This window comes from Nannospalax galili, unplaced genomic scaffold (assembly GCF_000622305.1).
Source record: "Nannospalax galili isolate Female #2095 unplaced genomic scaffold, S.galili_v1.0 scaffold14, whole genome shotgun sequence".
Classification (NCBI taxonomy): Eukaryota; Metazoa; Chordata; class Mammalia; order Rodentia; family Spalacidae; genus Nannospalax; species Nannospalax galili.
Genome location: NW_008336953.1, coordinates 2,424,234 through 2,438,669, shown reverse-complemented (window position 1 = coordinate 2,438,669; position 14,436 = coordinate 2,424,234). Strand labels below are relative to the sequence as shown.

Below are 14,436 nucleotides of genomic sequence, written 5' to 3'. Positions count from 1 at the left end.
GGGAGCGGGGTGGGGGCGCTCGGCCTGCAAGCCCCGGGCACCGCCTGCCGCTCTGGCCCCGCGCCGGCCGCCGGGGACGGTTGGAGGGAGCGGCCCCCGCCTGCTGGAGCTAAGCCCGCCGGCTAGCAGGAGTGCGGGCGGACGGCCGGTAGGCGGAGCCGGGGTTGTTTACCCTAGGCCGCGCGGCGCCCAGGTCACGTGGGTCCGCTGGAATGCGCGCCCCATTCAAGCGCGGTGCCGCCTCCGCCCGGGCCCCGCCTTCCGCAGGCGCACACCCCAACCTAGCCCCATACTCTCATCTCAGGCCCCGCCTCTTTAGCCCGAGTCCGGCGTTCCCGGCGGGCGGGACATCACAGCCCAGTCCCCTGGCCCAGGCCCGGTCTGTCCCTCCCCTGCGCCGCAGCCTAGCCCCGCCCCCTGACCCAGGCCCCGCCTCCCCAGCCAAACCTCAGCCCCGCCCCGCACCCCTCGGCCCCTCCCCAGCCCCGCCCCTGTGCGCCGACCTCTTGGGCGTGGCCCGCGGCGGCCGAGCGGGACGGGCGGGGCTGTACTCCGAGCATGTGCGGAAGCCCGCTTCTGTGGCACCTCAGCTGGAGGCTTTCTGGTAGTACGTCTCGGCCATGCTCCGTGCTCCTGTGGCCCGATGCGCTTAGCTCCGACACGCTCGGAATATTGCAGACCACGTTTCTAAGAAAGCTCAGGAGTCCAGGGAAGGAGCGCCTCCCTGCAGAGCCTGTGCGTGGCCGCGTGTTCAGCTTCTTAGATCAGTTCCGGAATCGAGGTTCTGCACGGCTGACGCAGGTCCCTGGGACTTGCAGGGGTGAAATTCCCCGCTCTTCAGGGCGCTTCTCCCAGGATACCAAATGGTGGGCCCCTTAAGGCATTTTGAAACCTGATTTGGATTAAGTCGGAGGTAGTAGGGAGGCGTCCAGCCAGGAGAGATGGAGAGGAAAAAGCCAAGGCTATAATGCCCTGTGATGGGAGAAGCCGGGCCAGTTGAACAACAGTGCAGTTTGGCAAGCAGCTGCTTGGCAGAAAGGAGGAATAGCCTGAGAGAAATCCCAGTGTCCGCAAAAGCATGCCCAAGGTCTGAAGAAAGCAACGCCCCAAAGCAAAGTTGGCCTTTTATGCATGAGAACTCAAAGGCCAGCCGACCACAGCTTGCCCCCACGGCCGGGGGCCGCAGTGAGGGCGGGGAAGGTGTATTGTCTCCTTAAGGGAATGATTATCATCATTTTGTAGCTTAAACTGTCAAGTCTCAGGGCTAGACACAAAGCTCAGTTTCTGTCCAATTTGCCCCCGAAGGCGTTGTTTTACATTAATGAGCTTCAACAGACCTTCCCCATTTTTATGTAGTAATTTAAAACCTAAGGAGGCATTACCCTGTAGGGGGACAGGGGAAGTAAGGTTTAAGTCAGTGAGGGCGTGGTCGGTCCTCAGTGGCCTGCCATTTTGCACGTGAATGGAATGGCTGTCTTGATCTGTTTATTTTTACCCCTACCACAGTGCAAAGCACATAATGGTAATTAAATAAATGGAAAATTAGTTCCTAAGGTTTCTCAGTGAAGACGTCAGAATTGATATCTAGGGTCAAGACCTAGTCAAGACTTCTAATTTGCCGTGAGAGATTGGACTGGCAAAATCCTAGGGACAGTCACGTGCTCACATGCTCCAACCTGCTAGGTGAATTGAGGAGAAACTAAATGACTGTCAGGCCATCTTTTCAAATTCTGACTTATTGGGGATGCACTGGTCCACTGTAAAGCATGTAACCCTAAACTCAGCCTTTGGCCTTTCAGTAGCTGGGGTTCTGAAACAAGAAAATACTATTGACAACATGATAATCTTCAAATAATATTTATTATCTGTATATGCCTAGCAGGGCTAGCTACTATCACAAGAATCTGGAGAGAGATAAAGGGAACATGAAATTTTAAATCTTAAGAGAGTTGTTAACAAGTGGAAGTTAACACAGGAAAACAAAGCACTAAGTACTTAGTCATCAGGCTGTGTGGCCAATGCACCAAGTTAGGAACAGACGCAAACAAAACATAAAAATTTAAATTTAACATGAGGGCATGTATTTTGTATTCTCTATGGGAATCAGTGTTGTCCTAGTTTGTTTCTTCATTGCTGTGACAAAATACTAGGACCAATACCAACTTGGGGAGAAAAGGGTTTATTCAGTTTATATCTCCTAGGTCACAGTTCATCAGGGAGTCCAAGGTAGGAACTCAGGGCAGGAACCTGGAAGCAGGAGCCAGAGCACAGGCCGTGGAGGAATGCTGCTGCTTACTGACTTGCTCCTCTGGCCCCTGCTTGGCTTGCTCTCTTATCCAACACAGGCCCATCTGCCCAGGGGTGGCATTACCCACAGTGGGCTGGGCCCTCCCACATCACTCAACAATCAAGAAAACGCTCCACAGACACAGCCACAGGCCAGTCCAATGGAGGCAGTTCCCCAATTGAGGCTCCCTTAATTCAGGTGTGTCAAGTTGACACTAAAACTATCCAGCACAAATATGCATATAGCAATCAGAAAAGCCTCCCTGGAGAAGGTGACACTTCAGGACTCCTTCAAACCCTAAATGATCGCCAGCCTTGGAACTGGGAGGGGGTTCCCACCCTTCAAAGCTGTTGTGGTTTGAGTTTGAGGTGTCCCCTATAGGTCCACTATGTTGGAACACTTGATCCCCATGTGATGACCCTTTGGAAAGGTTGTGGAACCTTTAGGAGGTGGAGCCTTGCAAAAGAAGTGGATTCCTAAGGGCAGGGCTGGAGTTTTATAGCCCCGCCCCACTTCCTGAACTCTCCCTGCTTTGAGTCAGGATGTGATGTGTGACGTCAGCCTCCTGTTCCTGTCACTGTGCCTTCCCTGCCTGATGGCATGCCTTCTCTGTGGACTGCATACACACACACACACACACACACACACACACACACACATCTCAGCAATAGAAAAATAAGACAAAACTAAGGGAAAGCTAAGCCTTAATGATAACAAAAACATGGGGCGAAAAAGAGAGGGAGGCGAAAGTGATTCCTTGAAAAAGTTCTTTCAAACCCTACTTGAAAAGGATCCTTTATCAAACCATGTGACAGGCTCAGTTGTACACACAGGAAAGTATGTATGTTCACATTTCTGTATGTCAGGAAGTGTATTTGACTTTAAGAAGACTAAAGGAAACTAGACCCCTGTGCTCTCCCCCAGGAAGCTCACAGGAGAAGATGATGACTTGGGTTAGGCTTCTAGAGGGCAGCGTTCTTCAAACATAGGCTCTGTCTTTCTAGAGAAATGCTGAACAGTGCAGGGATCCTCTGTTTTATTCCATTTGCTTTGGAAATGTAAGCTGATTCACTCAAGTTTTACAAGGACATTAGGGATCCTACAAGATGGTAGTGATTTCCAAATTGGGTTTTCACAAAGCATGAAGAAATAGTAGAGGCAGCAAAGCAAGAATAGAGAACCATTGCCCAGTGTGGAGGAGCATGCCTTTAATCCCAGCGCTCAAGAGGCAGAGGCAGAGGCGGGCAGATCTCTTGTGAGTTCACGACCAATTGGGTCTACATATTTACTTCCATGCTAGCCAAGGCTATACAGTGAGCCCATGACTCAAAACTGAAACAAACACCAAGCAAGGATAGAGAATCAAGCCCAAGACCCCTAGCCTCAAACAGCTTCTGTGGCAAAAAGAAAGATAAGCCCAAGTTCAACACTGAGAAGAAGAGTTGTTAGAAATAAAATATGGGGTCCAACAACCCCAGAACACATGTGTGCACACACACACACACAAAACCACACAAAGCAAAAATAGCTCAGCAAGGTTATTTTTACTTTTGCAAAAGGGTATGTTGTGGCATTCAGATCAAACAAACTCACCAGAGCCTGAAGTCTGATAGATTTTTATCCCTAGCTCGAAAGTGCTATACCTTGCTGGGCGTGGTGGCGCATGCCTGTAGTCCCAGCACTTGAGAGGCAGAGGCAGGCGGGTCTCTGTGAGTTCAAGGCCAGCCCGGTCCAGGCATTGCATGACACAGGTGCCCTTACATACATGCAGCTAAAAAAAAAAAAAAAAAAAAAAAAAAAAAAAAAAGCTATCTTTTCTGCATTGGCTAGTTTTTAAAATACTTTTATTTATTATCTTTTATGTGTATATTGTCTGCATGTGTGAAAGTGCACTCATGTCATGCAATGCCCAAGGAAGTCAGAAGAGTGTGTCAGATCCCCTGAAACTGGATTTATGGATGGTTGTTAGCTACTATATGGGTGCTAGGAATCGAACCCAGGTCCTCTGCAAGAGCAATCAGTGCTCTTAACCACTGAGCCTTCAGCCCCTCGATTGACTAGTTTAAAAGAACAGGCACAAAAGGAATGAAGAAGAAAAGGGTCAGCAAAAGGGAAATGGGCTCAGGACCTCAGGTTCTGGGAGTGTAGCAGGGCTTTTGTATAAACAAAAATTTTACAGGGTGAGGGGGATTTTATTTAATTCCTTATCCCAGATAAAAGTTTTACAGTGTTTGATAGAAAAGACATATTTAATGTTTCTTACAGAATGAATCCACATAATCATCCATAATTAGGTAATTAAAGTTAATATGAATGATAGGATGCCACAGGATAGGAAAGACTGAAAGGTATGGGTATTCAGAGAGGGAGCATGCTAAATTTTGAATGGTTTATGTGACTATTATCCTCAATTGTAAGCTCAGTGGGAGAAAGTTCTCAAAACTTGGCACAGAGTAACTTAAAGGTTGTGTGGTAAAGTATAGGTTAAAAACAAGAGTTGGGGTGTAGCTCAGTGGGAGAGTCCTTTCCCAGCCTGTGTGAGGCAGTGGAGTTGATTCCTAGCACTGCAGAATGAAAACAAAACACCTGGGCAAGGAGGCTGCGTTTGGTTTACAGAAAAACATTAACTATATCTAATTAAGCTAAAAACAAATGAAAAAACGTCTAACGATTCCATTCTGGAAAATCATCTGTCCAATGTGTCTTTGGAGGTGTGCAGAGAATTGGCAGAAGTTTCAGAAACTAGGGCTCTAAACTAGAGCCGCTTAGTTATTTAATAGACTAGGAAAGTAGGAAATGTTAGCAATTATCAACCAAAGGGTAGCAACAAGAAACCCAGTGGGTTCACACAGAGGACAAGGACAAGGCAGTCATCAAAGATTCCAGAACGGGGTCTTTCAGACAGCCCAGGCAGCTGCCCATCAAAGTCATCATTACAAAAGAGCAACAATCCTGGCGTATTATTTTTTCTAAGGCACATATACTAAAAAGCACCAATTCAGAATATCACACCTTCCCTTCTGAAACAAGACTTCCAAAAAACCTCAAGCATTTTCCCATTTGTTCATTCATTAGTTATATTTTTATAGACCTACCGTGAAAAAGAGCTAGGTTGGAGGACCCATGCTTCCCAATCTCAAAACTTACTGTAAGGTACACAAGACTAACATGTAGATCAGTGAACTAGGTTTCATAGTCTAAAAATGAGTTCATACTACTGAAATCAATTTATTTAGGGTTTTTTGAGTGCTGGGATTAAAGGTTTGTGCTACCACACCCAATGTCATTTTATCTCTATGCGTCAAGACAATTCTGTAGAGAAAGAACCAGTCTTATTCCACAGATTGTGTCAAGACAACTGGTCTCTGTATTCAACAACATTAAATTAAGGAAAAATCCCCACAGCACGAGCTAAAAGTATAAAAACTCTTAGAAGAAACAATCGGCATAATTCTTCATGACTGTGATAATGACACTACAAGCATAAATGCAAAAGAAAGGTGTAGATAAGTTGGGATTTATCAAAATTAAGGACACCTGGGGTGGGAGAGATGGCCCAGAAGTTAACAACACTGGCTGCTCTTGCAGAGGACCACGGTTCAATTCCCAGCACCCACATGTTGGCTAACAACTCTCCGTAACTCTAGTTCCAGGGGATCCAACACCCTCTTCTGACCTCCGTGGGCATTGCGTGACAGGGGTACACTTACACACATACAAGCATTATACTCATACACATATAAAAATAAAATATTTTTAAAAAAATTAAAGATACCTGGAAATCCTACTCCAGGAGGTAGAACAGCTATTTCCAAGGCTTCCACCAGGGCTCTCCAAGGTCAGAATCCACCCTAGAGAGATGATCATGGGCAATTCTTACCACCCACACACATACTCCCAAACCCAAGTGTATCAGGAGTCTGGGACCAACAGAATTGTAGAACTGTCTGTGTCAGACAAGTGCGGAACAGGCTACCAAATCCTCACCTGAATAGTTTGTTTTATAAGCTGCTGCCGGATGATATGCTGGGGGGAAAAACCTCCTGTTGCAAGGGTCTCATTTATTTTGAAAGGCAAGTTTACCTAAAATTTTGTATTTAATTGTGATTATTGATTGTCTGATTTTAAACTTTTGCCTTCTGGGACATCTAATAAAAGATTTCTCATATATATATATATATAATTAAAGACACCATCAAAAACAGGAAGAAGACAAATTAAAGACATACTTCAGGGACATCATAAAGAAAGTGAAAAGAAACCTAAAGAGAGGAGAATATGTTTATTTACAGGTTATTTATCTGATGAGGTACTCTTATCCAAAATATACTACATTAGGAAGTTTTAAAAGACAATACATTTTTAAAACCCACTCTTTGAAATGGTGGCACATGCCTTTAATCCTAGCACCCAGGAGGCCAACCTGGTCTACCTAGCAAGTTCCAGGACTACTGGGGCTACAGGGAGACCCTATCTCAAATAAGCAAGGAGAATCCATATAATACATTGCTTTTGAAATAAAATTTTGTGTATACTCTGGAAAGCAGTTTGGCAATCCACAAAAGGTTACTGTATTAATCTATTTTCTACTACTATATGAAATACTCAAGGCTTTGTAAAGAAAAATAGTTTATTCAGTCTGTAGTTCTTTCTAGAGGCTCAAGAACACGGCTCCAGCATCTGTGCAGCTCAGATGAAGGCTTCATTCATGACAGATGGCATCACAATGGCAACCGTGCAAGTGGGAGGAAGTCATCCCATGGGGACTCAGGAAGCCAGATGGAGATGAGGGAAGAGTAATGACTTCTCAATGGGCTGAACTCTGTCTTGAATCTTCATTCTGAGATGCAGTCTTCTAGCACATGAAGCCTTGGGCTCCCTCAAACCATATCCAAACCATAGGAGTTACTCAGAGAGTTGACTATACAATTCAGCAATTCCATTCCTAGAAAAATGAAAATATGTCCTACATTAACACTTGTACACCCATGCTCACAGTAGCATTATGTATAATGCCCACAAAGTAGAAACAGCCCTGCTGTCCATCAACTGGTGAACAGATAATGTTCGCATATGAAGCCAATTATAACCACAATGAGGTACTGACATGTGCTATAATATGAATGAACCTTGAAAACATGCAGTGTTACTTTTCTCGTTGCTGTGACTAAGTACCTGACAAAAGCGGCTTACGGAAGGAAGAGTTGATTCTGGCTCTGGTTTGAGAGGATGCGTGCAGTCCATTATGACAGGGAAGGCATGGCAGCCGGAATGTTAAGAGGCTGGTCACATTGCATCTGGACTGAGGAGCAGGAGAGGATTAATGTTGATGCTCAGCTTGCTTTCTCTGTTTTTCTTTTTTGTTCAGCCTTGGACCCCAACCTGTGGGATGGCACCACCCATATTCATGGTGGGCATGAAGCATGATAGAAAAAGGAAAAGTTACAGAGACGTGAGAAAGGAAAGGAAATGCAGCTCATTGCTTACACTCCCTTGAGGATCCCATACCTATACTTGGGTAAGTCTTACTTTCTTGACTCTTCTTTGAGAAGCCACACTTATGGTCTCAGGTGTATCTTACCTTCTTCTGAGCACCTCTCTTTCACTCAACCCCTATGCCTAAGCCTATATTAAAACATCTTTAAATAAAATCTCCAACTTGACTTCATAAACTGATCCTGAAATTCTTTTCTATGTCAAAGCCATGAATCCTTGTTTGACCTGAGTCAAGGCCTCAAAAGATTAGGAGACTCCTCGAGTGCTGAAGGTGATAGCATCAGCAGGTGTCTCTCCTCACTGCTGACAGGTCCTCCCTCCTCAATTAAACTTCTCTGGAAACACCCTCACAAGCACACACAGAGGTGGGTTTCCTGTCAACTCTGAATATAGTCAAGTTGACAAGAAAGATTACTGGCCTCACATGTGCTAAGTAGAAGAATCAGATGCAAAACAATATTGCATAATATCACTTATAGGAGAAGTCTCGTTTAAAAGAAAATATACAAAGAATTAAAATAGTGATTGGCTGAGATTATGAATCAGTGCTTGCCTAGCATGTGCAACACATTTGATCCCCAGAGGATCAGAAAGGAGGGAGGGAAAGAGGGAAGGAGGGGAGGGAGGGAGGGAAGATTTATTAATTTTGTGCAAAGATCAAATCCCAGAGGTAGCAATGAAATGCTTTTGAGAAGGAAGGGAGGAGGGAGGGAAAGAGGGAAGGAGGGGAGGGAGGGAGGGACGAAGGAAGGAAGGAAGGAAGGAAGGAAGGAAGGAAGGAAGGAAGGAAGGGGGAAAATAGTGATGGCCAGGGGCTGAGGCAGTAATGTAGGCTGATCATTTTGCTAAATGCTTGAGAGGAAAAGATGATCACATATTATCTACAAATAGTTCAGCAGCAACAATGCTTATGTTGGGACATTATTGTATAAATTTAATATTTGTTATCATTTTTTGTGCCTGAGTGTGTTGCCTGCATGTATGTAAGTGCATCCATGTTGTGCAGTGCCCTTGGAGGTCAGAAGAGGGTGTTGGAACTGGAATTACTGAGGGTTGTTAGCCTGCCACAAACTGGGGTCCTTCTCAAGAGCAGCCAGTGCTCTTAACCACTGAGCCATCTCTCCAGCCCTTTCATTGTATAAATTATGGACAACCTTTTATGTATTTTTCTGATGGCTTCATAGCACTCTATGTGGCAGCTTAAATGTGAGGATTAAAGTAATATAAAGGAGTCAAGCACAGTGCCATGTGCCTGCAGACCCAGTACTTGGAAGGCTGAGGCAGGGTTGTTTATGCCCAGATGGAATGAAAGTTTAGGAAGCTGGAAAAGAGATAATACAATGAGTTTGTAATTCTGTGCTTCCTTATACATTTTGAGTATTTTGGTTTGATTTTTAATACCCTATCATTAAAAACCCTTCATTTTTGGAGGGGGAGCCTGTCACAAATATGTCTTCCATTAACCATATATAGAATGAAACAAACTGAACATGTGATATCTGTCATTTGTTACCAGAAAATATCTGTGAGGTTTTATTTTAATTATCATAAAAATGTGTTTATTGAGTCATGTGTGGTGACTCACACATTTAATCTCAGCACTCCAGGCATATTTTTGTGAAATGGAGGCCAGTCTGGTCTACATAGTGAGTTCCGGGTCAGCTCAGGCTAAAGGAAGACCCTGACTCAAAAAAACAAATAGCAAAAAAATGTGTTTCTGAAAAAGCTAAATCAGAAATTGTCCATGACCCAATGTTTGCATCATGGTCCAATAGGACCTTTGAAGAGGAGACCTGGGTTTCTGGTGAAGAAACCCTCACACCAAGGTGTCCAGCGTGCCGCACTAGCTCCTCACCTTGCCCCCCCCCCCAGTGTTCTGCTGTCACTAGCTTGCCATCTCCACACAATCATCTATTACAGGATTCATGAAAGGGTCAAAGATTCCCTCACTATTCTTTGATGGCTGGCATATGATGTCAGTGGCAACTCCTGGTTCAGACATTTTTTTTCCAGCTCAACAGTGTAAGCACAGCTCATAAGATCTCCATGGGCTCGGAGCTGCCTCAGACAGAAGGAACAGCCTCCCTCAGGTTCCTGGAGAAGACAAGATGGAAAAAAACCTGTGCAGAGCACCCAAGGCACAGCCAAGTTCTCAATAAATATATTTTTAAATATTTATTTACTATTTTTATTTTATGTGTATGAGTGTATTACCTGCATGTGTGTAAGTGCACCCATGTTGTGCAATGCCCACAGAAGTCAGAAGAAAGCATTAGATCGCCTGGAACTGGAGTTACAGACAGTTGTTAGCTGCCATGTGGGTGCTGGGAATCCAACCCAGGTCCTCTGCAAGAGCAGCCAATGCTGTTAACTGCTGAGCCATCTCCCCAGGCCCAATAAATATTTCTTGAATATTCCAAAACATGAACAATAAAGACAAGCATATTAGGAAGTAGTGTGTGATTTCCATATTTTCATTCTTAGAATATATTCTGCTAAACTGACAATGTAATTCAACAAATTAAAAGGCCTCATCTCAAGCAAAACACCTTAATAGTTTTCTCTGTTCCTCAACCGTGGCTGACACATCATTGGCAAGAAGGGAATTTCCAAACAAAAGTGAAAGCTGCTCAATTATTTTAATCTTAAGTTTCTTTTGAAACTGAACTTATTACTTTCACAACTTTAAGACTATGCCAAAGATGAAAATCCTGTTATTTAAAGATCTCATGACTCTAGGAAATTTAAATCAATTTATTCTAACACATCAAATAACTGATAGGCTTTTGTTTTGTCCTGAGTTTGTTTATTATTTATTTATTATTTTTGAGACAGGGTCTTGATACCTAGCCCATGCAGGCCTTAAATCAGGATCTTCCTGCCTGGCAACCTGAGTACTGGAATTACAGCCATTGAGATATTTCAATACATGTTTATTAAATGTGATGATCATATCAGAGTGACTGGCATACCCATATCAAACATTTATCATTGCCAGTCACTGAGAATATTCAAAATCTCTACCATTGAAGTATGCCATTTTGAAAGCTACATGAGCCCTTGATAGCCATAGGGTATGTTACTTTTTTTCTTTAATCACTTTAATCGAAAACCTGAGGAGAAACTGTTTAAAGGAGGGAAATTTGATTTGGGCTCTTGGTCTCAGAGGCCTTAGTCTGTCTGCAGTGGACATAGCAGCTTTTAGGAAGCCTGACAGACAGGAAGCTTGTGCCAGTGGCTTTTCTTTTTCCTTTCTCCTCCATCACGGGTCTCCAGCCTGTGAGATGCTGCCACCCACAGGCAAGCAGGGTCTCCCCCTTAGTAGTTCTCTCAAGAAACCACCCCCCACAAATACACAGGTAGGTAGGTGTGCTTTACTAATATCCTAGGTGCTTCTCAATCCAATAAGGTTATCAGTCAATCTTATGATCGCATGGTGAGCCTACAGCTAGGAGTTATTCCTCCTGATCTAACAGTGTTTGGTTTGGGGGGTTTTGTAGGGGATTGAGGGGACAAAATATGGAAAAAGTACTACAACCGTGTACTTAGACTTTGAAAATGGCTAGATTGTGCTGATGAAGAGCCCGAGGTGCTATATGCTGGTTAGCAACCTTGGGAGCCTTCTCATGCCACAGGGAGGTTTAATTTGAATATCCATCTCCATGCCTAGCTTTGAGTCAAGCATGAAGAGGAGGAACCACAACACTCGGGTTCTGTGGTTCTGAATTCTGCTGAATTCTGCTCATCTGTATTAGAATAGCAGTAGTTGAAAGGCATTTTGTTCTGGTACCTGTCACCTGCCTCACCAACATGATTGTCAGGTCTATTAATAATAACTAGGCCTGCTAGTTTGAGGAGAAATACTGGAGCCCATGACCCTGGATTGTAAAGAGCTTACCAGAAAGTACAAAAACAACCCCTGAATGGGTGTGCAGGAGTACACACATGCACACACACACACACACACACACACACACACACACATGCACACGTTGAATAAGAAATCTAGCAAATGAGATAATCCGTTGCCAAGGGTGATTCTAACACAACTTAGTTGTCTGGATGCCAACATTAAACAAAAAGGTCCACAGTCTTTATAATGTTTACCTAGGAGTGAAATAGCTGTACATAAATGACCTTGGTAACAACAGAAACTTTAAGGCACTCCCTGCAGGCAGCAAGGGGCACAGCCATACTCTACCCTCCCTCCAGTAGAAAAACCTGATTGAGAAGCACATCCTTAATGAATAAGTGCCCAATTGTGAAAATGCCTAACGTTATAAAACTATTTTCCAGGCTTCAAAAAAGGGGGAAAGAGAGAATTGACATTAAATTACTTCAAAAGTGTTTTTAATTTTTGAAACTATAGTCTGGAAAAAAAAATAAAGTAATGCAAACATGTAGAAAAAAAAGTAAAGGAGCCAGGGGTGTAGTTCACTGGTAGTGTTCATGCTTAGTATGTACGAGGCCTGTGTTCTGTGCCTGCTTCCCCCCAAACAGTGAAATTCCCTTGTATATCATCTCCCACCTCCCAACTCCTTCTGCTCCAGTGGTGTGGTAGTTTGAATGAGAATGTCCCCCATAGGCTCCAAGTATTTGGACATTTTGCCCCCCAGTTGGTGGTGCTTTTTTGGGAGGTCTTAGAAGGTGTGGCCATGCTGGAGGAAGCACGTCATTGGGGGCGGGCTTAGAGAGTTCTTAAGCCTTGTGAGATCTCCAGTCACTCTTTCCTTTCTGTGCCAGCTTGAAGATTTGATCACTCAGCTTTCTGATCCAGACACCTCTGCTGCCATGCTTCTCCCCCCACCATAATGGACTCTTATTCCTCTGGAACTGTAAGCCAAATAAACTCTTCCTCTATAAACTACTATCATAGCAACAGAAAAGCAACTAATACAAATGGTAACTACTGTGAAATATATATATTAAATATAAATATATATGACACATGGTGCCCATGGAACTTTTCTCTTTTTCATCATTAGATTGTGTAGAGCATATTTTCTCTGCATTGGTCCTTTATTCATGGCACTGGACATTTTTCATATTACAATTCATAGCTCTACCTTACTCTTTTAGTATCTAAAAAGGACTCCAAAGTATTGGTGTGTGATTCTATATTGCATTTTTGCAAACTGTCATTTTATTCTTTTTTAAAAACCAGAATTTCATACATGTGGACAATGTATTTTGATCAAATGAAGCCCATCCCCTTCAACTCCTGTAATCACACATTTTAATGGCACTTACATTGTCTGAACTTCATTAGTCACATAATGTTTCAGAGAACATCTTTGTACCCAAATTTGAGCTTTATATAGGATTTCTATAGTTGTTTATAAACATTTCAGAACATATAAAAAGGCTTACCAATCTGTTCTATATGCCAGTGAATCTGATTTTTTTCCCTAGAAATTACTGTCCTTATAAAATATATGTAACAATATTTTAATTTTTTCCCAACTCAAATTTTCTATGAGGCTGGGCTGGAGTAATGGCTAAGCAGTTAAGAGCACTGGCTGATCTTGCAGAGGACCCGGTTCGGTCCCATCACCCACATGGCGGCTAACAACCAAACAGCTGCAACTCTAATTCCAGGGGATCTGACGCCTTCCTCTGGCCTCCACTGGCATTGTACATACATAATACAAACAGGCAGGCAAAACACTCAGTATATAAAATTTTTTTAAAATCAGTTTTCTGTGAGGCAGAGGACAAGTAGCACGCAATGAAATCTGAAAGCTCCTCCTTTATCATCTATAAACTCATACTTACTTGATCACTAAAATTAACAACCTTGAGTTTTCAGGATGTAGATTAAGAAATATACATTTTGGTCTTCATCCACAGTTTCTGAGAGAGTTCCTAAGTTCTCTGCAGTCCCTGAGTGTCAAAGGTGACAGAGCATCTTTTGTTAAGGATTGTTGGTTCTCCATCAATGTTTACCAAGTCTTTGAAAGTTCGTAAATGCTGAGCATTTTTGTGGTTTGTTACAATCCTTTTCAATTATACTGAGTTTAAACCAATGAGATGACTGAATGTAGGAATCCTAGATAGGCTTAGGATAGGACTGTTCACCACACACCGACTCCAGGGAAGGTTCTGATGATGTGACTACTTTATCAATAACTTACATAGAAGAGAAATAGTTAGCTTCTTTTTTCCCCCTACTTTGCTAGCATACTCCTGAATGCCCACTCCTGAATATCTGATATTTGACTTATGAAAGTTACAACTTGCTAATGTGAGCTACAATGAGTCCCTTGGGAGTCTCCTTCCGGTCTCAAAACTAATTGACTTTGAGCAAATGATTACATCTCCCTGGCCCCTAATTATTCCATCTATAAAATGATGACTTAATAATCTCTATGACTTCTTTCAACTTTAAAATTATATGATTTTATGCTGTACAAAATGATATGGAAACAACTTGTAAAAGTTTAGAGTATACACAGAGTTAGGTAATGTTTTAGCTATTGCCAAAATCCAAGTTCTTAGAACACCTCAATCCCCATGCCTGAAGAAGATCCCCTCAAGAGGGAACAGCCCCAAGAATAACAGCAAGATCCTTTCCTTCTGCCTGCCTAGCTACATTTAAAAAAAAAAAAAAAAAAACTGGTAAGAGGCCTCCCGGGGGGAGCAGATTTCTCAAA

General features: G+C 43.2%; 1 protein-coding gene across 1 annotated transcript in view; it reads right to left on the bottom strand.

Annotated features, from left to right (window-relative positions):
* Otud1 (OTU deubiquitinase 1) overlaps positions 1 to 560 on the bottom strand; it is a 3,190-nt gene extending 2,630 nt beyond the window's left edge. The window contains exon 1 of the mRNA XM_008831771.2: positions 466 to 560. Coding sequence (XP_008829993.1) covers positions 466 to 560 — 95 coding nt within the window. The remainder of the gene's footprint in view (positions 1 to 465) is intronic.
* Positions 561 to 14,436: the final 13,876 nt, after the last annotated feature.